This window comes from Pollicipes pollicipes, unplaced genomic scaffold, assembly GCF_011947565.3.
Source record: "Pollicipes pollicipes isolate AB1234 unplaced genomic scaffold, Ppol_2.1 Scaffold_4836;HRSCAF=5710_pilon_pilon_pilon, whole genome shotgun sequence".
NCBI classification, from domain to species: Eukaryota; Metazoa; Arthropoda; class Thecostraca; order Pollicipedomorpha; family Pollicipedidae; genus Pollicipes; species Pollicipes pollicipes.
In genome coordinates this window covers 284,659-311,145 of record NW_023596568.1, presented here as the reverse complement: position 1 = coordinate 311,145, position 26,487 = coordinate 284,659, and the positions used below count along the sequence as shown (strand labels likewise).

General features: G+C 52.0%; 1 protein-coding gene across 1 annotated transcript in view; it reads left to right on the top strand.

Moving 5' to 3' along the window:
- The window catches only part of LOC119099657 (uncharacterized), a gene marked incomplete at its 3' end in the record, with an annotated part of 70,305 nt that overhangs the window by 30,499 nt on the left and 13,319 nt on the right, over window positions 1-26,487 (top strand). The window contains 2 exon segments of the mRNA XM_037222722.1: window positions 3,853-3,872; window positions 4,759-4,852. Coding sequence (XP_037078617.1) covers window positions 3,853-3,872; window positions 4,759-4,852 — 114 coding nt within the window.

The following is a 26,487-nucleotide window of genomic DNA, read 5'->3' as shown; positions in this document are numbered from 1 at the left end:
CGCCGCGTCCCTGACGGGTTTATGGCCCGGGCGGCGGCGCCCGAGGGTGTGATAATGGGCGGGGATCGGCCCGAGCTGAGCTGAAAACCCCGCTAAAACGCCCGACAAGACAGGACCTGCTGTTTGTTCAGCATCGTTCCGACTGGGGATGTGACCTTGCTCAAGGTTCTTATCAGGGGATTCGCGAGCTTGCGCTTGATGAGAAAAATTAAGATGAATTGTGTCTGGGCTGGTGCCCGGGTATCGGTCATATCACGGGTAGAGTGCTGGTGTAAGCCATGGGTGGGAGTGCCCACGCTGCTGAGGATCAGGTGTAACCTAAGAAGCCAGGAATTCTCCGTATGCGAGCGCACAGGGGAGTGCCTGCCGACTGAGAGATCAACGCATTCCTATCGGTGGGTACATGACCTCCCGAAAGGCATTTTGTAAAACAAAGGGCCTATGAGCTATGCAAAAGGTAAATTCACAAAATCGCGTCGTTCCCCTCCCCTTTCCCGCCTCTCCTCTCTCTCCGCCAACTGGCTTTGGGAGGTTACGTTTCTAGGCGGCGATTGTCAAGGCACTCGGCCTCAAAGTCTTTGTGCGTCAGCTGGGTGGACAATGCGTCGATTGTATAACGATGGCATGCTATTTGGTCTTGATTCGAACCAAGACCAGCAGGTTTTCGCCGTAGGTAGCTATTTTTTGACCGGTGTGTAAATGTCAGATGTCGGTATGCAGTATCCAAATGCCATGCATTGTACGTAACAGTCAAATTTGGATTTGTGTCGTGTTCAACCTCGGTCTTCAAAGAAATGTTCTGTATTTATATGGGATTTTGAACTGAAATGGCTATCTTGAAGACCTTTTGGTACTGTTCACAATCCTGCCCTTCTCAAGACCTAAGCCCCATAGTTGTTTAGCTAAACGACCGTGAAAATGGGGAAAGGTATATCGGGGAGGGTATTTCAGTCACCTTAGCATTCATAACATCATAATAACGTCATTTAAATCCTACTATTCCATGGCCATGCGGCGGCCAGGCCAGAAAATACAATTGTCGAGATGTTCATGTCTGGCGTTCATGGGCACGATTTCCAGACACAACGGCCTAAGTGGCTTTCAGTTAATGATGTGCAAGTTATGATAGCCTAATCAAACCATGGTGCATTGAAAAACATATTTACTGATCAGAGAATTGTTCTGTCTGGAGGAGTCTTTTCCACACAAAAGTACACCAATAACTTTAAGCAAGTTTGTTTCATCATGCCCGATGCTCAAATGTGAAATATTAATATACTCAAATGTGAAACATTCCCCTCAAATGTGTTAATCACAGTACAGTAGCCAATTTCGTGATCCAAACTTACTGAATTTGTCGTCAGACTTCTGGATATCTCACGATTAGAAAAGAAATCGTGTGGCGTAATGAGTATATTCATGCATCTAATTCATCCTTGTTGGTAATATCTGAACTTCAACGACGTATTTCTAAACATTTACACCAATTGCGATTATCCTCCGTATATATTTGCGATATATATATTTCCGATTATCCAAGTGCGATTATCCTCCGTAACGGTCAACAGTCCACGAACACCAAGTGTAATATTGCAAACCAGAGATGACCTCGTATAAATTTGCTTGCGCACCGATTTGCTCGCAGCGTATTCCCGCCAACCAATGTCACATGTGATTGAAACAAAGCTTGATTATGATATTCGTTGTGGTCCGTCTTGTTTGCTATGCTCATTGGCGGTATCGTGATGCTCATATTCGTGTTGTGAAGCACACGCTTTTTAAGTCGGTTTTTGAACATATGAAGAGCATATCATCTCGCATATACGTTAGACGTGCAACGAGGTAAATCAGCATCACTTCTACCACCTTTACAGCTGTCGAGAATGGCGCCTTCTTCGGGTTTTTGGCCTTTTCCACAAGCATGGACATAGTTATTCTCTTACCAAAATCTCCAAGATTTCTTTGTGTTACGTGACATTGAAAAGGTGAGCCCAAATATATCTGGGGTTCTGTAGCTGTCGAACCAGTCCTGCACATGTTATCACAGGCCATTACATTTGCTTCACTACATCCACTAGCATGGTATCAACCTATTTTCTAACATCATTCTTCAGCAGCAGCATCCGTTCAGCAGACGCTGGAGTTGTCAGGAGTCGCCAGTCTGTCTCCAATGCCAATCTTTCAACCACCAACCAGGCGGGACGTTTGTGTCTGTCTGCAGACTTCGATTCTGGGCTGGCCACGATGTCGCACGATGCTTTTAACGTTTATAAATAGCTCTCAAGCTTATGATGGACACAGCTTAATGTTTTATCTCAATCCAGCCTACCATTGTGGTTTTCTTCAATATGGGATGCGGGAAGGTGCGAACCTCGAGATCTGGATCCACTCCCGGGATCCCGCTGTCGCGATCGTGAGATTGACATCCCTAGTCCTCATATCCATGCAAATAATGCTTCACACTTGGTCAGTACCAGTGGTATGGTAGACGATTGCGTCATCTCTGCGACCTTCGTAACAGCAACAGTGCGAGTTATTGAAGCGCGGACATGTAATGGTGCATACGTGCACGGTTGCGTCATTGCAAACGGGCAGACCCGTTCCAAGTTATGCTCGTGTTACTGGTGTTGTAACTTCGTAGACTGGCCGAATCCGATCCGGCCAGCTTTAATCCATGACGTCCCAGCATACAAATGCAATCATCAACCTGTTGTCTGGCTGGCGCTTAACTGCACCATGCAAATCTAGCTTCGGAATGTTTTATGCATTGTTTGGCTTGGAACCGGATCCACCCTACGCGGCAGTTTTGTTTTTGATCCAATAATCTGCATCAGAAACAACCGCCGCGACGGGCATCAGGCTGCGTCGTTTTCTGCCAACGACAGGCGATGGTTACAACAGCACCTTTGTTACATTCCTCGTGTACATCAATTACTTCGTGAGATCAGAGTTGAGGGAAAGATCAATGGGATGCTTCCTCCGAACATCTTCCGGTTTAGCACACAAACACCATACACGGATCAAGCAACAGATAAGCAGCAGAGCGACGGATCTAAGTGGAGGGCCGTGTCCCCTCCCATAACGGCGTAAGCAGCACAACATTTATGTCCCGGAGCCTGATTTCGGGCACTTCATACCCTAACGTTTCCCCTGAAACGGCATGATAAACAATCACCAAGAAGCTCTGGTCCCTATTTCATCCACTCGTGGCACTGAGCGGAGCCAAGTCGAATGACGCATACAGCGCGCGATATCGGTGACCTTCGTTCCGCGACCAGAGGACCCGAGCGGACCATACCCACCGTCTCGAGACGACACACTCCCACCCCAGCTTTTATTCATCATGGTTACTTACCCAAACAATCAAAGATTTCAGCTTAAGTTTCTACGCCGGCCTTGCCCTTCTCTCCCCTCGTAACACATCACAGCAGCGTATGAGCGTGCATCTTTTGTAGACCTACGTCTGACTGGCGCGCGCTGAGCACGGGTGCGTCACCCAGCGCGCGGGTTTACACGTCGGCCGGACGTGTCGGCACGTGGCGACATGGGCGGCTGCGGCACCAGGTCCCGGCGCGTCCCGACAGAGCGCCGGCGGCGCTGTGCGACCGGCCGCGCCGGCGGCTCATTCCGTTATGACACACGGCCGGCCCGCGCGGCAGCCCATTTCCCGGCTAATTCCCGGAGTGCGATACTGGCGCGGGATTACATGGCCGGCTGCGATTTTTGTGTCGCGGCGTCGCCAGTCGGTCATTACGGCACGGCAGGGCGAGGTGGCACGCGTCCGCAGCCCCCCCCCCCCTCCCTCTACTGCAGGCCGCGGTTCCGACTAACACCGCCCTGTCCGCCTTTCAGGCGCGACACCGCCGCCGACGGTAGCGGCTGGACGACGGCGGCGACGGCGGCCTGTCTGGAGGGTGCGACAGTGACGACGGCACGCGCGAGGGCGACGGTGACGAGCGGAAGCAGCGCGGCCCAGTAGCTTGGATTGGTGCGGTGGCGGCTGGCGACATCGGTGTGAAGTCCCGGCGCTGAAGGGGCGGCGCGTCAGTGACTGGTAACACCAGGGAAGTCACTGCCCTGGACGAGGAGAGACCGGCCACGCCCGAGACGAGCCCCGGACAGCAGGGCCGGAGCCTGCTGACGGAGCAGCGCCGAGTGGTGTGTTGTTGGCCGGGCGTCGCCATGCAGCGGGCGGGCGGACCCGAGTGGCGATGCGGGCCGTGCCGTCTCCGTGAGCTCCGGAGCCCCGTCAGCGGACCCTGATCGCGCTGCGCGCACGGCGGTCCGCCCGCGCGCAGGCGCCGGGTGGCGTGTCTAGTGCGAGGGACGGCCGGGGGCTCAGGAGTGCCAGAGTGGAGCCGGCAGGCCTCTCGAGGCTGACCGAGCCTGTCCAGAGGCGGCGCCAGGTCTGATTTGAATAGACGCCCGGTCGGAGCTGGAGGTAGACACTGCTAGCGGGACACAGAGCACCTGTGAGGGCGCTGCCTCAGTCTGCGGAGCCGCTGGAGGCCTCATCTGGGGCCCGCAGAGCCAGTGGAGGCTCCGTCTGAGGGCCGCAGAGCCGGTATAGACACCGTTCGGGGAGCCACAGAGTCGGTGGAGAACCCATGTGAGAGTCGCAGAGCTAGTGAGACTCCGTCCGAGACTCGCAGGGCCAGTGGAGACTCTGTTCCGTGACAGCTGCCGGAGTCGAGAGTCAGAAATCCTCAGGAGTCAACCGAAGACTTCGCCTGGTCCGTGTCGCACGTCCTGCTCTAGGTCGACGCCTCCGGGTCATCACGCATGCTTTTGACCCTGGCCTCCATTCTGCTGAGCAGCATCATGTCCAGCTACGCTGACCTCGACAGCACGAGTAAGTAGCCCCCCCGTCCGATCTATACGTGTCGGCATTTTCGTTCCTCATCACACCAACGCTCGCTTTTAGGCGCCGTTTCATATTTGGGAGCAGCACATCTGATCGTTCTGCTCGTCATGGGGCACCGTGTATGATAACGCCCAGCTGTATGCTTAAGGTGCAGGAGGAAAATTCCAAACGCTCCCACCTGGCCGCAGTGCGTGTCAGCTGGAATGTAGCATCCGCATACGTTGGCCGCCCGATCGCAGCATCAGCACGTGGCTGACTGGGGCCGGTTGTCTGCGTTTGAGCCACCGGTCGTAATTCGTTCCATGCCGCAGCCTGTTTAATCTGGCTTCCAGTCAAGCGATCCCGTCTCATGGACTATTTACATGGACGATCTGCGTGGAACTGATCACCGCTCGCCGCGAGAGCAGATTACGTATGCCGGAGACGCGACTCCGGCTTAGCGCCGGCCCCAGACAGCGTGCGAGGATGGGATCCGGGCCTGAAAGGCTTTCCAGGAAGCGGGGCGAGGCGCGCAGCGCCCTGCCACGGTCCTGTGTCAGACAAGCAGATAACAGATATGTGCTAGCGGCTTGAGGACGTCCCGAGTAGTGCTTCAGGCTCTTGACCGGGCCGTAATTCATTGCAACACGCCCGCTGCCGCAGCCAGCATGTCGGGGGGGGGGGGGGGAGCAGCTGTGCATGGTGCACCTGCGGGTGGATCAGCTCGGCTCTCTGGACCGATGTTGTCCGGGTTCAGCAGGCAGGCAGATGGCCAGGATGATCCGACCTGGATCCCGATCCGGCCAAGAGGTTCAGGTTCAGATTCAATTTATAACCGGCACTTCTCGAATTTAGTGGTTTGCAGTAGATGGGCAATAATCCCACACAGGTCGAAGGTAAAACGTGGGACATTTCAGATGCACACATTCATTACTGGATAATTTCACAGGTCCACGCATTCATTACCGGCGCGTTTCACAAACGCGCGCATTCATTACTTCCATCAGAGCATGTTGACTAAGCCACGTTTGAAAGCAACTCATCTGACACACCGTTTGTCTGGTGGGACTGCGCAACAACCGTCTCCTCCATTGCGTAACCTGCGCTTTCTGTGACTCGGAAGTTTCGGCAGCCGGGTCTGCTCTCTCGCTGCGACTGTGTTCTTTGAGATCGTGTGGGGACCCCGCGACATACCGTTGTGCTGTATCTTGGATCAGCTTTGTTGGGCAGAGTTCGCAGTGTCCGACCAACCCATCTGCGCTCGAAATGTCTGCCGTTTTCTAGCTACGAAGTATGAGCATCAATATGCTTCCCCGTGAACACCTTTGTGCGGTAACTGACAAGTGTTTGGACACGGCTGGGCTGCGCGCTGTCACGCGTTTCTCAATCGTGCACACATAACTGGAGTCGTCTATCGCCCTGCGTAGAGTTCTCTTCGGAATCGGGTAGCTAGGACGGGTCAAGGCCACCATAATGCCTGCTTATTTCGCTGCGACCTCCGTCATGCGCGGTACTATGTAAGGCGCTTGTCAACAGCACTTGTTTTCTGCCAAGTTCTGCAGTGGGTTTCTGCCGTGTGTCCTATTTTGTCGTAGGTTTTGGGCACACGTCACGACCGTTTGTTGTGTTCCTGGAACAAGAACCTGAGACTTCGCACCACTTTTCTGAACTTAATTTCGACAAACCAGTCCACCAGGTGAGACGGTTCTGTTTCCAGACGTCCGATCATATCAGACCACTGATCCTTTCGGGCCTTGCGGTGCTAGCGCGAACGGCTAGACAGCCGCGCTGTCTCGTTTTGAGGTTCGGCGGGCGCGGACTGCGGTGCTAGTGTGAGCGACCAGACAGTCTCAGCGCGCCGAGCGAGACGCTCCGTTCCGCCGGCTGACACCAGACGGCGCTCGTGCGAGACCTGCGCCACGGACTTCAGATGCGACCGCTCGTCTGCATGTGAACCGTGCGAATCGGCCCCGGTCCGTGGGCGGGCGCGAGCCGCGAAGAGTCTGTTTGCACGGGCGCGGCCTATGGTAAGAGGAGCATTCCACATTTCTACGGGGGTGTTGAACTTAAATACCCATCTTGAGGATCATTAAATGCGGTTCACAGCCCTGCACTACTGAAGACCTAAGCCCCTCTGGTTTCTGAGCTAAACACCCGGGAAGATGGGGAGACTTTTTCCGGAAGAGTATTTCAAGGTCACCTTAGCATTCAAGAGACGTCATAATAGCGTCTTTCAAATCATGTCACTCCATAAACCATGCGACGATTAAGGCAAACAATATAATTGTCAAGGCGTTTATATATGGCGTTCGTGAGCACACTTTACATATATAATGGTTGTCAGTTGGTTCTTGATCAATGGTGTGCAAGGTAAAATGACGCATTCAAACAATGGCGTATCGAGGAGCATATTTACTAAACAAGAAAACTGTGTTGTCTAGAGCAGGCTTTTCCACTTAAAAGTATGTCAATCATTAGAAGTGAGCCCATTTCATCATATCTGGCGCTTGCTTTAATATTCTCAAGTGTGAGATATTTTCCCTTTGGTCGGCTGATGTGACGTCACCATACGGACAAGTATATCAAGAGTCTGGGTGACATAGGCCGTGCTCCCAGAAAAGGCGTCATATGGTCAGAAGACCTCAGAATCAAAATTAACTAATTAAGGACGGATAAGGTCGGTGTCAAAGAACCGAAGAGCGATAATTACGGGCTGAACGTCAGTAGTGGACGTTGGAAGCCAAGGGCGTAGGCAGAATTTCGCCGGGTGGGGGAAAAACTCGACTAAAAACCCATTTTAGCACGTGGCCGTGCGAATTTCTGATATGGCGTGTAGCGACGTCGCGTGTTTTTAATCTGTTCATTTTACGCGTTCACCTTGATCTTTCAGTTGTCAATTTACTCACTTGGATGCCGTGCATTTCCTTTCTTTCAATTGTCAATTTATTCACTTGGATGCCTTGCATTTCCTTTCACTGAAATAAATGTACTCAAATTTTAAACCTTAGTGCATGCATGCATTTGACGGGGGTGGGGGCACGTGTCTCCGGTGTTCCTTGAATACGCCAATGGGAGCGACATTCAAGGTTGTGGTGAAACAGTAATGCCGCGCGCCATATGGACCCCGTTTAATTGTGGTGTTTTATTATCACAGCTGGTGCTTGGCTCTGTATTGCTATTGGATTAACGGGGAAATCTCTCGTGCGCAGCTGATTCAATTAGCAAAATTGATTCCGCCGTTAATTCCGTTGTTCTATCTTTATAACCGAGTGCTCTTAATCGGTTTTGGCTCGCTTTTATATGAAACTGCCAGCACAAATGGCCCTGAGTTGATTGCACTAGTAGCGGAGGGCTCACAAAAACGCACCGACGCTCGTTTCGTGAACGATCAGACCGGACTTGTTTGTTGTGCGGCTCTGCAAACGCCGCAGCTGGCGGTACCGAGCCGTGTTTTCGGCGGTTGAACCTAATTTCACCGGCGCGCCTCGACTATGTGACCGTGCATCACGCCACGTGACCGGTGAACAGTACAGAGCGCGCCGTCCAGGCCCTTTGGGGTGTGTCGCGCAGGGTGAGGCGGCCTGTCCGCTGCCCGTGAGGCGGCTCTGTCTGATGTGCCCCGGCGGGCGCCTCTGGCGCGGCTGACCTCCGGCGGGGGCATACTGCCAGGTCATGGAATACGTGCCTTCGCGGGTTGCTGCTGCGGTCATTGCTGTGGGAGCTTTCACACTGATGCATCGATGTGTATCGGTGGAAAGGCATTGTGATGGTGGCAGAAGAGGAAGCAGTAACGCGGAGAGCTGCGGGAAATCCAGCACATTTGGCGAGGGATTTTCCACACAACTTCCGAATCGGATGCATTAGACCTGGAGCGACATGTCAATGTCTGATTTATATCTTCGTTCAATTTGGCCCACTACCGGGCATGGCTGACCAAGGCCCAATTGCCCTGGGTCAAAGTGGCTGCCTTTGCCATAAAAGCCCGGGCGATAAAACGGACGGGTCATCACGGAGTAGATTTGTTCATTGAGCACCAGGATTGGTCGAGCGCTGCTGGTAAGCGCGCTCATTCAAACGCTCGCTGGACGCTGTAGCTTTTGGTGCTCGCATTGCCAGATGTCGGAATAGCGATCGGCTTAAATGCTACAACGCATTCTTAGGTCTCTATAAACGCACATGCTGCTGTACTGGATTTCAGGTTTTCGGTGGTTTCGGCGGCACCATTTCGTTGGTGACGCGTCCTTTCGACGATGTTGCCTTGTAACGTAATGAATGATGCTCATTTACCACAGTCTAAAGGCCTTGGTTCCGTCATTGGTGACAGAAAGTACGCAGGATGCAGGACGGTCACTCCGTAGACCAGGCAAGGTACGCAGGTTTCTGACCCGGCAACCCGTCGCATCTGACCCGGCAATAACCCGTGGTCTCGGGCTATGCAGTCCCCATTCATCCCTGCACACCCATGCCTCTTCTTCCACGAAAACCAATGTTCATCCCTATAAACCTATACCTCTTCTTCCATGAAAACCAATAAGTCGATGCAGATAACTTAGGAAAACCTAGGCTTTTGTTTACTAAGCTGAGGATGAGAAATGGCGTTTTGGATGCATGTTGGAGATCTGGTCGAGACCACTTTCCTCCTACACGTCACTTTTAAGTTGAAACTGACGCTATGATGTGTCGTATCAATTGCGTGGTTCAGAGGTTCCTTGCGAGTGCTGTATTGGCTCCATCACTGGTGGTAGGCATATCATTTTATAGAATAGATGACACTGGTGTCACTGAAATGTGATATGCCACTGGCATTTGATACATTGGTCTAAAACAGAGGAAACAGATTCCACAATAATGAATGCATTTAATTCAACCCCTACGGCTTAAGGCAGAGATAGCATGGCAGCACGGCGTACTTTTGCACGCTAAATCCCAGCTGGCTGAGCGAGGTGGGCGGCAGGCTGGCATTTTGAATGAAGTTGCCTCTCTAGTTCAGACCCCTCTTAGGCAGGATCATCGATCCGTTTTCAAAGCAAGAAACATGCTTAGAAGGAAGACTGAATGCAAACGTCACTCAAGTAAATGTCTGGTGCGACGGAGTTCGCAAGGAAAGACACTAGTTAGTATGTTTAATATTCAAGCGACGTGTCTAGAAACGGACTTTCTGAACATAAAAATAATGGGGCGACATACATTCCTCTATCTACCATATGGAAACAATCAGTAATGTGGGGAGAGCAGAAATGGTTTAGTTCACCTTGAAAAGGTCTTCGTTAGTTATGCTCGGGGCATGGAATGTGCGCGTATTATAAGTAACTAAACGTCAACATGGTCCCAAACAAAGGATGGGGGATCTGCGACTTATTGATTCATGACAAAAATTTGCGAAACATCTTTAAACATTACGAAACAGAAACTTCAGTGGCGAATTCCCGATAATTTTCAGTCGCTATCTTCCATTTAGATATTGTGGATACTGGATGCGGTACCCGGGCTTACATGCAAGTACACTCAAGCTTTCAAATCGTGTCTTTGCATTGCCCCAGCATTATGCTGATTGCGCAATCAGTTATCTCAATATGTACGAGTGTGTCCCAATTTTCATAAATGGTCTGATTCGGCCCCACTTCCGCCTCACCATTGAACCGCCCCAGCTCGGGTCGTAAACTTTGAAGGCTTCACGTGCATGTTCATTTGACATATTCAAGCACGATTTTGCCTCCCAACATTTCCCTGACACCTCTCTAGGCCTGATTTTTGTGAGGCATGCCACAACAAATTACGGGCTTTTCAGGACCCTGAGTGGGCTTATTACCTTTCAACAACATGATAATGACGTGCGATCGTAATTAGTTCAAGTATCATGCATCACATAGAGAATTAGAGGTTATTGCATGCATGCATCGAGCGTGGAATGGCATAGGTGGATGTAGATAAGCAAGAACTGAACAATGTTTGAGTCATGGTACATCCGCATTGGCTTCGGTGATGAATTTGGGGTATTCTCACCCTTATGATAGCTGCCGGCCTCTTGAGACCATCTATTTGATGGCAAATGCACATATATTTCAGCGGCATGTGATTAATGTGACAGGGTGGATTTAGGCGGGAGCTTCAGGGGACATGGGTCCAAATTTCTGTCTGGGATTTCCGACCAGCTTGTTTATCTATAGCAAAGTAGCTAAGAAATCCAAGAGGAGTTAAAATATCGCAGGGATGAAGGTATCTTGCCACAGGGTGGTGCCAGCTAAAAGCTACGGGCGGAGATTGACATCTATTATTGTTTCTCATTTCAACGCTGCACCAAATGTAACTATCATTCTTTCAGCTTTCTCTATCCCTTATTGCCAGTGGTCCTGGGTGCTGCAAGATTAGTAATACTAGCAGATAAAGTACCTCACTCCGTGGCATAGGAGCAAACGCCCCTATCTCTGTTGCAACCCTTTTATAAGTGTTGTATCTTTTATTTACGTCTCCTCCAACGCCTTGCGTTCCCCTTTAAACCAAAAATAGCCTGCAGGTATGCCTCTACAAATGTACTTAAACTGTGCTAGGGTCAAAGTTTCAAAATGTAAACGAACTGAGACTGTTTTAACGCTGCATTTAAATAAAGCAAAAAATCATAGTTAACAACATCTATACGCTATGCACTGCTGATTATTTCTAGCCGTATTTTGTAAGTTTTGTACGAACTACAAATTTGACTCATACTGCATCCTTTCGTTTAAGATTTTACCAGAAAAATCAATGCTTAAGAATCGGATATCTGACGGGGCTGCATCGCTCCTTCCGTATGGATTTCAAGCAATGTCACCGTAGAAAAAGGCTATTTGTAAGTCACGTGCATTGCATTGTTATCTGTTCCCCTCATTCCTTTAACTTGCTTAAAGAAAATCATACTTTGTTCATTTATTATCTTAATGCAGCGTGTTTGCCTATGTTAGTAAATTACGATTTTAAAGTCTGTTACGTCCTCTGTACCCGGCGTGAGGCCACCGCCATGTACCCAGCGTGAGGCCATCGCCATGTACCCAGCGTGAGGCCACCGCGAGAAATAACGTTGCCGGTGAGAAATTTCAGTTTGTGCAGTCGAAGATGACCAGTGGTGGCTGAAACGCGAGGCGGAAAGCAAGTGTTCGCGCTTTTTCTGGTTCGTCGTTGGAGTTCGGCTTCCCTAACTCATGCAATGGATATTTAACGTAGAACAATAGCTCAATGAAATATATATTGAAACAGTTGGTTGTCTTGGCCGAAGACATGAAATTGTAACGCGAAATCGAAGCATGTGAATTATCAGCCGAATGTCGACGAGGCAAGGATCAGGAGCGACCGCAAAGGTCGGTCCAGGTCTACAGATCAACCTAATCGACTCCTTCAGCCATACCTTTATGCCGAGTATCAATAACTGCCCCGTAAAGGCGTATCATGCAGGCATCTAATGTAACTTTAACTAAGAGCTACTTTGAAAGCACTCAATGTTGATTTGTGACGGTTATCAACGTTCATTATACGGCGGCCGGCCACCGAACGCGGCGAACGGCGGCTTTTTCCCGTCGATAAGAGGCCGGGCCGAGAGGCGGGCGGGGTCCGAGCCGACGGGCGCGGCTCCAGGCGACGACACCGGCCCCGAGCGGGCCTGTTTTCCCTGGAGCCGGCGTGCGCCCCCTCCTGCGCCGGGCTCAGGGCGGTCGCGTGCCTGGCGCCGTGCCAGCGCTCCCGGTATGGCGGCGCCTCTCGGCACCTGCCGCAGCGCCGCGCCGCTCGGGCCGCGTCGTAAAGCGTCCCGCCGACCGGCGCCCTAATACCCGAACCGGATCCGCGGGCGATACCTGGACGCGATCCGGCGGCCGGCGGTGGCTCCGCCGACGTCGGCGGCGGCGGTCCGTCGTCGGTGGGATGAATGGCGTGGAATGTGCTCAAGATCGCCTTCACGGGAGGGCGGCGGTGTCGCACGTCTTTCTCGGCATGACCTCGCTGACCCGGCGTGACCCGGCTGACCTCTCGGCTGCCCACACCGTCAATCACGGTCGCGACTGCTCCTTTTCGGTGCTGGGTCCACGCGGGCTCTGTCTCGATCTGATGGTGTGTCGAATGCTCATGGTACGTGGACATTATACCGAGGAGAAAACAGTGCTCCACGGGCTCCGCCGCCCCATGGAGAGTATATTCGCGTGACCGCGGGGCAAATCCTTTGGGCCGTTCCGATGCTGTTTCGCCATAGAAGGGAAAATATGCAGAGTGGAGTTGCTTTCAGCGTTAGACGTGGCTTAACCACGGCCAACGAAGCCGGCAGATAGCAGCGTTTGCTATATATGACAACAGTGGGAGCGCATTTGTGTGATGTGCATGCAGGGTGAGATTTTCCACACTACTGCGAGTTCGTAAGGCACACACCAGAAATGACCAGCCTTCGACAAGCCAAGAGCCACTGGTGAAAGGATGTCAAGCGACCATTCAGGTGTGCATAGTCGTGAATGCTCGACTTCTGTTTTAAGCGTTTCTACCTGGCGTGCCGAAGGCCAGTCTCTTTCTCTGTGGGCTCCAAATGCCGAAAAGTCTCAAGCTTTCGTCCCGTCTTAAATGCACCAAACTTCACTCACCGTTCGTGACTGCGGCGCTCCGGAATTGTCGGCCTCCTCGGTCGGCGAGCCCGCCGTTGGCGTCAGAGAGTGATCGATACACTGACCTGTTGAGACCACAGTCTGGTCCCCCCCCCCCCCCCAGTCCCACGCACCGGATGCCACGTCCCGGACCCGCTGTCAACCATTGGAGCCATGGCGTCGAAGCGCGTCACCCCACATCGACTCCCCGTTGGGTGCCGTGCAGCGCCGGCGCCGGGATGTCCCGTCTCGTGACCCTGGAGTCAAGCCCTGACGCCCTGACGCCGAGGTCTGCCTCTGGCCCGCCCGGCGGCAGCTTGCGACCCCCCTGACCAGCCTGTCGTACTGGAGTGTGGCATGCCCTCTTCTGCGAGCGGAACGTCCACCCGTCCACTACGCGTGGCGCGTCCCCCGCGCCGCACCCGTCACCAGGGCACTGCCCCAACGCGGCGTCCGGCAGTGGGGCAACGTCCCGCGTTGCGGCCCCTCGTTGGCCGATGCAGACTGCACACCGTCCAGGTGGCGTGTGCGGTTTCATTTTGTTGGCAGGCCAAAACATGAGCGCCGCTGGTCGTCTGGGCGAGAGAGTAGCGTCTGATGTGGCGGAGCGCTCCAAAAAGCGGCGAGCCGGCCCGCTAATCACGTCGTAGCTATTGTTAGCTGCGGACTGTACAGGCATTGGCTTAAGTCGGACTTGTGCGGACATTTGGTAATTACGGCGCTGCCCGATGTGTCATGTCGGAACTGATCGAACATCAGCTAGGAATTGTCTGAACTGGTTGGGAATTAACGTCCGACAGTGACGGCTCCGATGTGCAGTCATCGGTGATGACCGGGTGATGCCATCTGCTTTCGTGCCGAACTCACAGGATTTGTGGCATGCCGAACAAGGTGTTGACTTCGTGCAATTTTGTGGCTGTGTTGATTAGCGGTGCATGATATATGCCGTGCGATTGCTGATTTCACCTCGTTACTTAAGACTGGCTGGGAGCTGAATGGGCTATTTTTATACATTGCAATGATAACGACTTATTCATTAGGTTGTGTCGATTTTTACCTCTTTCTCATCAACGTGTACGAGGGTGGAAAGATACCCCTGGACACAGCGTTAGAACTTCGTGCGACGCCGAGAGCGCGGTGGTGCTAACGCGCTTAACATCCTCGCAGAGTGAGGAAGCGCGCCTCGGTGCTCGCGCTGAGCGCTATCCCCTGGAGGTACCAGCGCTTCGCCGTGACGGCTACAGGATGCTGTACACGTAATGGCGTGCATGTAGCTGTTAAGGCTGAAAGCAGCGTGTGCCGAGCTGAAGTAGGCGTCGGAGCACGAAGGCGAAGTATGCCCCACGGGTACTGTGTAAAGTCGGCCCTATGCCGAACAGGAGTCTTGTTTTGGCGGTGATGAAACAATTACACACGGTGGATTTCGATGCCGATATCTAGACTGCCGATGTCACAGTAATCCCGCTGTGTTGTGTAACAGCAGGCGGTATATGAATTCAGAGACCAATTCCAGGCAGTCGGTGTGGGCATTTTTCGGCTGGTAATCTCCCGCTCCCAAGACCGAATGCGGACCGATCGGATCAGATGTCTCTCTCTCCGTACCTTGCTCTGTACCTTGCCATGGATGGTCCCTCGGTGGTCGGCCACCGGTACATGGATCACACTTCGCTGGGTCTTTCCGACGCAGTTACAAGCCGTTACGTGAGTTTCCAAAGGTTTTTGGCCCCATGACCTCGGATTTGGGCACCACTTAAATAATGACGGTTGGTAATTGTCATTTTCGTCAACACCTCGGTGGTCCCAATCGGTACGAAGAACGGTTGATAGCAGCAGTTAACCGGCGAATCGGAGATTTGCGATAAAATCGAGCTCAGGTAGACATGTATTCATTACGACTGCGTACGTGAGGAGTGAAGTACCAACCTCCAAGATGTCAATCATCCCCGAAGTCTTACAGTGGAAGCCATGCTATGGACAACGCATGAAAGGCCCACTGGCCCACCGCCAAGATTTGTGACTTGGATTACCGTAATAATTCATCGTCCCGTTGAAATGCGTCATTCCTGAAAAGGATAAGCAACCACGATGCCCGAAAAGTCCTGCATTGTCATTTTAATCTACCCATTAACGATTCGCACGTCTGAAAGCTCGTACCAAGGCAGCCGGATGTCACAACCACCAGGAAAAGAATGACATGTAACGTTCGCACCACGTCAAAAACCGACAAACCACGGAGGAAAATATCATTTCCTCGGCAACTGTTTTACCCCTCCCGGAGGACTGAGCAGGATGCTCGGAACCGATGCGTCCAACCCAGCATGGATTACCGCAGTCTCGACACCCCCCGCATTCATTCGGCGCGGAATGAGCCAGCGGCGGCTGCGGCGGACCGTCTGTAGATGAGACGTCGTCGCCGCCGACTATGTGGCCGGAGCGGACGCCGGCTGTCCGTCTCCCGAGGTGGTCTTAAGGCGATCCGATTACACCGGCGGAAGACGCTGGATTTGTGCTACGCGAATTCATAGAATCGGCCACGGCGAGACGAGCAAAGCAGATTTCAGAATGTGGAAGGGCCGCGTTCCTGCCGGTCGCTGGCTGGGGATGGCCTAGCTAACTGGCCGGGCGCCCGGGTACGGTCCCGGCGCCAGCCGGCCGAGACCGCCAGTGAGGACAGGAGAAAGCCATGACGCGGTTGCACTGGGTCACAGCCAAGTACTTCCCGAATGACTAGCTTAGCGCGCTTGCCTGGGGTGGAGCGGTCGGTTGCAGTTGTTTTTGTGAGTGCGATATCCGTTCTGTCTGGTTTGTTGTCGTGAGGTACTCTGTGCACGGCTAGACGAGCGTTGTCTCCCGTGCTCTGTGGAATTCTCCAAAAGACCGGTTGTTGGATGGGATTACTGGATAAGAAAAGCTTGGGGAATGCGCATCTCAAAGCATTCACTGATGATGCAATTGTCAGGCATCGTACACTGTGAAGCACTGTTGCCATACGATTTGATTTCTCGGCACATAAAATCGGAGCATGTGAGTGCCCATATCAACAGAACAAGAGGGGCTGCGACTGCATGGCCAATGAGAGCAACGACAGCGGCTATTTGCGTCTGCGGCTGTGGATGCATGTTTACACGTTTAAAAGTCACATTTTGCTTAATTTTGATGGGAGAAGTTCAATCTTGTCCACTGGTCAGCGGCAGCTTGGGAGAAAAGCGCTGCCAGCGACGATACCTTCAATCAGACTTTGTTTGTGTAGCTTCAGCTATTGCCTGGCTATTGAACAGGCTGATAGGTCATCTACGTGGACAAGAGACAGGGAATTGGACTTTGGTAGATTCTTGACGAAATCATTCACGTCTGCGGCGATGCTTATTGCCAGTAATGGACCTTTAGTGTCGCGCAATGAGCAAATTGACGACAGTGGTAATTCCCAACGCTGCGCAGATGATGCCTAAAAAACGAACGGGGTCTGTCGTCTTCTGGAGCTCATACCGACGGGACGTTGCAGTCTCACGCACATTGGAACGTGCCTCCTGGGCTCAACAGGCGGGGTGCTTTGGTAGTTGGCATCCACGCACAACGTTTGGGAGTGGGGGCTGAACCAGAGGCGTAGCCAAATGGAGGGCCATGGAGAACCCCGAGCCAAGAGGTTTTATGAGGTAACGGTCGATTTCGCTGGATTCTGATACAATGCGCATACTTTGGGAGGCAAGTGGACATTTCCACTGATGAAAACTGTTGCACTGGCGAAGGCGGGGAGGATGGAGGGGCTGGAACCCGAAATAAATTTAAAGCCAAAGTCTTGTGAGATACTCCTGTGGTTAACTTTTTTTTGGTGACTGTGAACAAAGTATTATGGGGAAAAACGCTCATAATTTTTGGTATATGTGTCAAAACGACTACACTACATAACCATGTAAATCATATAGTCTGATGTGCCTCGGCTAAGGCAACAGGTGGTTGTGTTTGAGCTCGATTTAGAAGTGGTCCCATAAGCTGCCCCCTGGTCCGGCGCACCTGTGGAGTGTGGAGCGGTGATGTCCTCTCGCCCTCTATTGTCCTTCTCTGATGTCCCTCGTTCTCTCTCGTCCCCATCTGATGTCCTCTATTCGCATGCGGTACGTATGGATCGGATAGTACTGAGATCCCCTAATGATTTGAGGACGGTACGGCTGTCCACATCGAACAGCTGGATTCATTTCCCTGTCCGCTCTGGCTACCAATCTGATGTTCACAACATTCATCATGACCAATATGCGTGTGTTATCCTGGAGTATATATAGAACAGTGGCTATATTGTACCGTTGCGGACACACAGTGCCAGAAAAAGGTACACCACACTTGTACATTCAATTAATTTAGGCACTTTCTCAAAGAATGACGTCACTTTGTTTTGAAACCGCATGGCGGTGGCCGGCTGGGCCGGGGACTGGGACAGGCCCCCGATGCTTCGAAATGCCACGTGCTGGACGCTAAGAGCCGACCTGGTCCGTAGCCTCACTCGCAATAATTGGAAAAGCTCATTTCAGGCTCAGAGCCGGCTTCAAAGGACAGGAAGCCTGTGCCACTGAAGATCCGAGATAGAGATCAGATCGTACAGGAGGCACCAGCTCGGGATTCAGTGAATTTGTGATTAGTAAGAACGCCTGCGTCGTTCACGTCTTAAGCGCACGTGCTCAAAATCGATGAACGCGCCTGGCTCGAGATGTGATCAGACTGCATATAACATATATATGACTAAACTTTGCCATTTAAGCGTCTTTAAAGCCCAGAGAATGCAGGAGCACCTTCTGCTCTGTGCTGTATGCGGATGTTGGAATGCCATACCACAATGGGCGTCTCCGCCCCGAGCTAGATTAATTTCAGCCCTAGTGACAATGCATTGCAAACCGTCGCTTCTGACATTTGCATGGCGCCCGGGCCGTCCTTTGGTGAGACATGCATTACAGTGATTGCAATAATTAGGGCCGGAAATAACAAACACGTCGGCCAATGGTTTCGTCGACACCGACTCAACCGAACGACCATCCCCTTTCAGTCCAAAACTCGTGCCGCTGCCGACCCGATCTTTCTGTAATAGACATCGGTAAAATTGTTCCGGACAGCTTGCTGGAGCCACTCGGCTTTTTCTCAGCCTCGGGCGCGGCGAGTATCAAGCGGACACACCGTAACAGTCATACCAGTCACGACCGGCCTGTCCAGGCAATTGGGGCTGGCGCTCGCTCTCCCCCGGCTGATCCCCACGCGCACCGTCCAGCACGCACGCGCCCATGGTCGTCAGCCGCGCGGCGAAAATCCACGGAAAACCGGGAGCGGCAGGGGAACAGCGTGTTACAGAGACCGCCGACGGGCCCTCGCGGCGTTCCATCCACTTAACCCCGTCTCTGCGGTGACTGCCGGAGCATACCACGAGTCGGGAGGGGTGTGATCCCGCGGCACGCGGCGGCGCTGCACGCCCCGGAACCCGCCCCCGCCGCGGCGCGCGACAAAAGCGCCGATGTCGCGGCGTGAGCGGGCGGGTCGCTCTGTTGTGGCAATTCCCCGCGCGGCCGCGTTACGACCGGTGAGTCACAGGGCCGCGCGCCGTCGAGTCTGACTCGCATGGCGCCGCGCGTGACTCAGCGCGTCGAGGGCCCCCCACGTGGCGCGGCTGACCGCCGGCGCCGACCCTCGGCTACGGCGGAGCAGCGGCGTCGGATGAGAGGGCGGCGTCTCGGGCGGTTCGGAGAGACTGGATTTGATTGGCGATCCGGAGCGTCCTTCAGTGGGGAACGAAGGAGACGACGCTGATCTGTGGCCACTATCGACGCCGGGGCGCAGCGTTACCCGGCGGTGGATGCTTCATCTGACTGACCGTGTGAGGGGAGCATGGGCTGTCCGGCCGCCGGGTTTGCAGTCAACATTGCATCACAGCTGATGGGCGACTCCCGCGTGTAGGCGGGTGCAGACAGGACGGTTATAGGAGCCAACCTCATGCCGGGAGGATCAAGTGTGTCTACAACGCTGCTGCGCCCACTCCATTGACCTGCCCTGACCTTGACTCATGTTCGGAACCGCAGTAATCTGTTCTCGCGCTCGGTCCGTGGCTCGGTTCTGGTGACGTCACAGCCGTCCCTCCCAAGGGTGGTACATGACGGCGGCAGAGGGAGCACCTCCCACCGTCCTCCCAGTCTCGGCAATGTTTGGCATTAGCCATGTGACGCTGTCCCGAAATGAATGGGACGAGGATTGCGTTCGTCTCCCCCCGCTCTGTGTAGCTCGGAGACCGCAGCTCTGCCTCCCCGCAGTTCGCTCACGGCCGTCTCATGCGAAGCTGCTGACACCGTCGGCGTAGAGATGAGCCGGCTGCTGCAGTGCCTGTGTGACCTCAGCGGGGGAAATGGCTTGGACATTCTGACCGGCCTCAAGAGCAATGAATGCGATCATCGAGTCTGCAGTTGACATTTACTGCGAGCTGTTCTGCTTCGATTCGATTGAGCAATGACTCCAAAGTCGCGCACGCATGGGAATTGTTCGAATGATTTTATTTCAAAATGACGATGGCATTATGTCGCGATGAATGAACCGATTGTTGAAAAATTCTCACGGTGGGGGACCAGCGTATCTTTCAGGATGTACGGATGCGCATTGAAATCCGGATTCGTTTGTGAATCCAGGACGCTTTACAGTTTATTCTACCCCTGCTATTCTGTATGATACATGAGCCACACCCACGGATTCAACCACCAGCTTAGTGCACACACTGTAGTGTTCTGTGGTTTAACAACCGGCAAAACCGAACACTGCACCCAATGACGTCAATCCTCTCGCCTTCTCTGCGCAAAAGCCACACAAAAATGCTGCTCGCCTTTCGGCGGCACACAATGCCACAACGCCCGCCTGTTCAGATGGCATGGTTCCACGCGCGCAGCACGTGCGTGACGCTAGCAGAGGGTGCCGGGCGGAATGGTGGCAGGACCGGGCGACACAGGAATGTCTCGCGCTCGCCACAGGTCACCCCTCACCGCACGTGAGGTCCGGGCTCGATGTGGTCACGGCAGCCTGCAAAATGGAGACGGGCTGGCCAGATATCAACCACGCTGCGGTAGGGTGCACCGCGAGGCCGGGATAAACTGCCAAGGCAGGTAATGCTAGACTGATTTATGGATATTTGGGATGACAATTTATCTCGTGTTGTTCGATTGTAATGGTGCCAGCGGAGGATTCCCGTCACATATGACGAGGCCGTAATTTTCCATGAACATCATGAGCATATGGCATGCCAACGTATGTGAAATATATGGAGTTCTCAGTATCAACAGCGCTTACGTTTCAACAAAAAAACTATTGCCTATCGACAGAAGGCTGTTTGATAAAGGCGAGCACACGGCAATGGTACTTCTTGGTTGTTTAGCTCAAGCCGAGTTTTGGCCGAAGACAAAGCGAAAAACAGGTGATGTTTCATGTTGTATTAAAATTACAGGTCTTTTGAATTGACACAGCGTTTTTATTCAAGTCACGATTACGTCCAGTTATCTTTTGTAATTGCTGTCTCAATGGGGTTTGCCATAAAATCCCTTTAAAAACACTTAACCTTGATCACATTGCATTGGGCTGTTTTCTTCACTACTCATTCCAAGCCAGAGGAGATGACTCCCGAGGTCACAAGTTCACGTTATCGGCACATCTAACTGACCTCGCCGCCGGTGCCCTCGGGGCGTTACAGGCGCCGCCCGCCGGCCTCCGGGCCCGCTCCGGCTCGTGTGCCGGCGGCGCGGCTGCGGGGCGTGACGACTGTGCCCGGACACAGCGCGATTGCGCCACTTCTGACGCTGTCCGCCCTCGCGCTGCTCCCCCGGGTGTCGTGATGGCACCGCAGCGCGCTCGCACGCTCTATCACTCCCCCGGCTGGCATGCTATCATTAGCCGCCGCCGCCGGTCATACGCCGGCTCAAATCCCATCTGACAAATGCGGGCGTCTGTCCCGGCCGGCCGGTGAGGAAAGGAGGAGCTGGGAGCTGCGAGGCCGTCACTGGGGCCTCTGTCGGGTCAGGGTTTGCAGTCGGGTCAGGTTTTGCGTTGGACAGCGCTGGCAGTCGAGCGAATCATGTGACCTGCAGGTCGTTGGTCGTTGCTGGTTCGGTTCTTCGGGTGACCTTATCCGACCCGATCTGACCTGACCTCGTCTCACCGGGGCCAGTCGACGAGCGGTGACCGTCACGCCGTCTCCATTTCGTTTCCACAACGTGATTTGACCCTGACCTGTCCTGTTCTGGCTGGACCCGACCTGACCTCGCCGCGGTGGGGTCGTCGGCAGCGGCCGTCTCTGGCTGTCTCTCGTGATGGCGCCAGTCTGATCCAGACTGACGCCCTCATCGCTGCCGGCGTCTTATAGAGTTGACACGCAGTGCAGCAACCGGTGAGGCTCGGCGAGGGTCGGGGCGTTGTGTGGGATGCGGTAAGATATATTTCACATGTAAACAGCAGCATGTGATGGCAATTAGCGGAAATGCACTTCTAACAGATTCGGGAACGAGGAAACAATGCTGTGTTAAGTATTATGCTTCCCGAATGCGTGCACGTAGTTAGATGCGTGTTGAAAGCGGTGTGTGAGCTTAGGACTTGTCCCTTATTCGATGTAATGCCAACAGCATTTGCGCGGGCATATCCCATTCCAAGTATGCTCGAAGTGACGCTTCGGCTTTCGACTGAAAGTGACGGTTGAACTTAACTGTGCCTTGTTGGGCTCTTTGTTTTCCGTCACGACAAGGGCTAAGCCTCCTTTAGAGACTGATGCCATGGTTAAGACTCAGGAAGTGTCAGTAATTGAAGTCGAAATGACCGAACTGTTGAATGGAGATGAACGCCGTTGGAGGCTTTACATGAATGCTATGAAATGAATGCTCTGGATTAGTCATCACTGTACATGACACTGAAGTTGCGCCTGAGTTTGCAGAAACATGCACTGAACAGTCTATTTTGGTTATATTCAAGTTTCCCAAAACCGGCCAGAGCTGTCAACACTCTACCTCTGTTTGTATAAGGCTGTTTTTTATTCAGCTGCTCCAGCATTGATGGGACAGAATTGACTGGCCGCTTCGCAGCTCGGCGATATTGTTCGCCAAATAATGTGGTCTTCGGTCGCGGTGGGTCCAGTGGGTGCACCCGAAACTTCCGCACTATCGGCCCAACAATACTGTCAAGCAGGAAAGCGGCGAGGCGGTCTGGCTCATCACAGCTGGAGTAGCTGAATAAAAGTAGCGCAACTATACAGCCTCAAACAAACATTAATATTCCCAGCTAGAAAAATCCCTTCAACGGCTCTACTTGTTTGTGTGTTTGTCGAGTGAATTAAAAGCAAGCTTTTATACGATCTTTCACAAATACAGTTTGGTCACAGAGACATCTGAACGAATGCTTCCTCTCGCAGGTGGATGGAACCATAGGAAATGTTGTCGTAGAAAATATACTTATTGATGTTAAGCAAGAATGACTATAGGAAGATCCGGCGTAAATGAAAATATTAAAGAAAAAATTTGAGTTAATGAGGGATAATTTCAGGAAACTGGCAGCCCGGTCAGACAACTAAACGCACTTGATCCTGTTCCGGCGTGCATACATTTGAGTTTTGATCCGAAAGGCTGCGTTCCCCGTAAAGCAGAGCACAGTGGTATTGTGCCAGCAGCCCATCAATGACCCATCTGCCTGGTAATGCCGGTCATCAGACGGTCGCAATGGTCCTTGAGGGGAGCCCGAGCCTCTGCTTTGCGTTTGGGGCGAACTAATCCTGCAGCTGTCACTGGAAAGACGGCTCCTAGATTTCGAACGGACCCGGGCCGCCATCGGCCGTGCAAGAGCGACGTTTAATCATTGACTTTTACGGGTCATCGGCTCGAAAACTCTGGTCTAATCTTGCCCATCTCGCCCGGCGAGGGGCTCGATTGACTTTAGAGGATTATTTTCTCGTAGGTCTGTACCGGCCCCGTCGAACCGAAGGTAAAATGCTCTGTTGTAGCTCTGGTGCAGCTGCCGAAGCATGGCTTTAAGAAGAAAAATTGCCAGTTCCATGGTCCCGAGAATTTGGAAGCACCTGTGTTTCTGTTACCACGATGGAGGCGATCCCTGGCGTCATCGCCTGAAAGACTTGTGAGCACGTTTCGTGGGGATTATTAATGAAAAGCAGCCTATGTGGTGCGTTTCTGAGACACTGTGTTTTGTACTCTGCATTTCTCTGTCCATGCACTATTTCGTACTCTGTGCCTTTTAATAGACGGATAGAAGACAGGGACTGTGGTGATAACTACTGTCCCTACCTTATGCTCCAGCTTGCACGGCAGTATCAAAGTTTCGTTTGTTTCATAATCGCGTATGAGCCACAGACCGCGCTGCTCCCAACTGATCATAGATAGGACACAATGTCAGCAGCATCCAAGTGATCATGGATAGGACACAATGTCTACAGCATCCAACGTGTAATATGCGTTGTCCCAGAAATGGGGTGCCGTGGCATGTTTCGGAACGTTCAATATGCTTTAATAACTCGTGCAGACACGCTAATGGTTTTGAGGAGATTCAAACAATAGCTTCTAATTACAGCCCTTCCTCTTCCTCGAACAAACTACTCGCAACGAGGAAAAACAAGCTGAAGATCTCGAACGTCACCAGCTCAGGAGTATTTCAATATGTTCCAAGACATTACACGAAGTTAATACTTGCGCATACGGCTGTAAACCTTGATACATTGTTAAATCTCGCACAGCTGCCAGCCCACACATATCGAAAAGTGCGTTACTGGTTGTGGTATTGCGAATGATAAATTCTGTAGAACTTTACCTGATCCTAAAAAAGCACCATTAAAATGTGCAATGAGAGGCACAACGTATTATCTGGACTCACAGTTCCTTCAGATTATCTGATTGCAACACGTCTCCGTCGCTTCTGCATTCATCATTCGTTCCCTGAACTATCTGAATACTCCGTATTCGCTTTTGTTACATTGTATAAGTAGAGATTTCGATGCGTAGGTTCGAATCTAGAACCTCAGGTCTCAAATCCCGACTCCGCATCCAAATTCACCTGCCCTGCGTGAAACGAATCCCAAAATTCTGCGGGTCATCTGCTTTGATTTCCTCGCCCCACCACACAGGTCATTGCATTCACCTCCGCACGTCGACGTGAATGCTTTTTAGACCTGTGCTAGGCTATGATTTGATGCGGAACTAAGTTGAAATGCGGCATATTTAAGTACCTAAATGGCCGGGGCTAGCAAAGCATTTCATACGCTTTTATTTTGGATAACGAGCAAAACGGTCATCTTTGAAATCGATTATCAACCCCAAAAAGTCTCAAATCTCCTGAAAAATTGGTATGTTTGTACGTTGTCTTCGGGCGCCGTGCTATGGATACCGTGGTAAACGATGCAATAATCCAGTGCCCACTGTCGTTTGAACCGTGTTATGCTCAAAGTCTTGCATACTTTTTCCTGCATATAGAGAATGGAGGTGCTTCGCATCCTTCCACTTCTTGAGCTTGAGCACAATTGCGGTAGACCCAATACTTTTAAAAGGGAGGAGGCTGGGGATTCTGGGGCCTGGGGTATGGAACCTCCGTAGATTCTAAAACCTGACAGTTCAGGTTGATGACGTATACTATATGTTTTCAACCTCGTTGTCCGAGGGGTGTCTAAAATGATGACGTAGATAAACTTAAAATGAGTCTTCCACATTTACATGGGGTTTTGAGCCGAAATGGCCATCTTGAAGACTTTTTGGTGTTATTCGCATCCCCACCCCTTTTTAAACCTAAGCCCGTCTAGTTTCTGAGCTATATGCCCGCCGAAAATGGAAAAGTATTTTGGGGACAGTTTTTAGAGTCACATTGGCATTCATGACGCCATAAAAATGCCTTTCAAATCTTGTCGTCCCATAGTCCATGCGGCGATCAAGGCCAAAAATATAATTTCGAGGCGTTCATATCTAGCGTTAGCAAGCGCGATTTCCAGGTACAGCGACCGTCAATTGGCTCTCAATGTTGTGCAAGGTACGATGACGCAAACATACTATGACGCATTGAGGGGTAAATATACTAAACAGCAAATTGTGTTGTCTAGAGCAGCCTTTGCCGCTTAAAAAGTGTACCAATATGCTTTATAACATACTTTATTATAAGTGAGCTTGTTTCATCACATCTGGTGCTTGTTTCAACATCTCTGCAAATGCGAAACATTCCCTTTAATGTCACGAATATTTCGCTGTCACAGTAGTGACTGACTTCACGAACCATCACATTCAGTCCATAATGATTCGCAAAACAGTGTCTTATTGTGTTTGGGACCTATTTAGGCATCACCTAAATCGTTTGGGAGGCGTGGTGTATCGCTCTTGGAGGTCTTGGGCTAGATGCTATTCCAAAAATTGGCGTTATGGCTTTCTCGGTGTTTTGGGATATTTTCGAAAAATTCGGTGAAATATCGGAGCAGCCTGGACAATTCATGGAAGGGTAATGCCCCTAAGGAGAAGCAAAGCTTCATACGTAGTTGAAATGACGTGAGACACAACCGAATAACGCGCACCCGGGCGTGAGATGTTGGCTTGGGATACCTTCCATGCGCTTTTCTGTCTGTACTGCATGAGCTTAAGTAATGTCGTGGGGGTAATTTTCCACGTGTATACCGCAAATCTGATCAATGTCAAAAGCCAATGCCAGGGACGCTAGGAAGCGTGCTGAGGCGCTAAAGTCATGTCGGTTTTGACGGAATGCTGCGTCATTCCTCGAGAGTAGTAAGGCGCAAAGCGTGCTGAACGCGTTTGCCGTGAAATGTTTCAACAGCTTGAAAGCTGTACGCATGCAGAAGCGTCGACTCTTCCGTTTCTGACTGTATCTACGTCAAAGTGAAGGACCCAGGGAAGTAGTGTCAGAACGTAGAAGTAAAAGGTAATGAGAGGTCTTTTTCTGGATCCAAACCAGGGACGACTCAATCAGGAACGTCGTGGAGCAGTGAGCCGTGCAGCTCAGTGACGGTTTTTGGCAAAGTGTCAGACTGATTTTTAATAGACTTGGTTTCAACGCGATGATGGC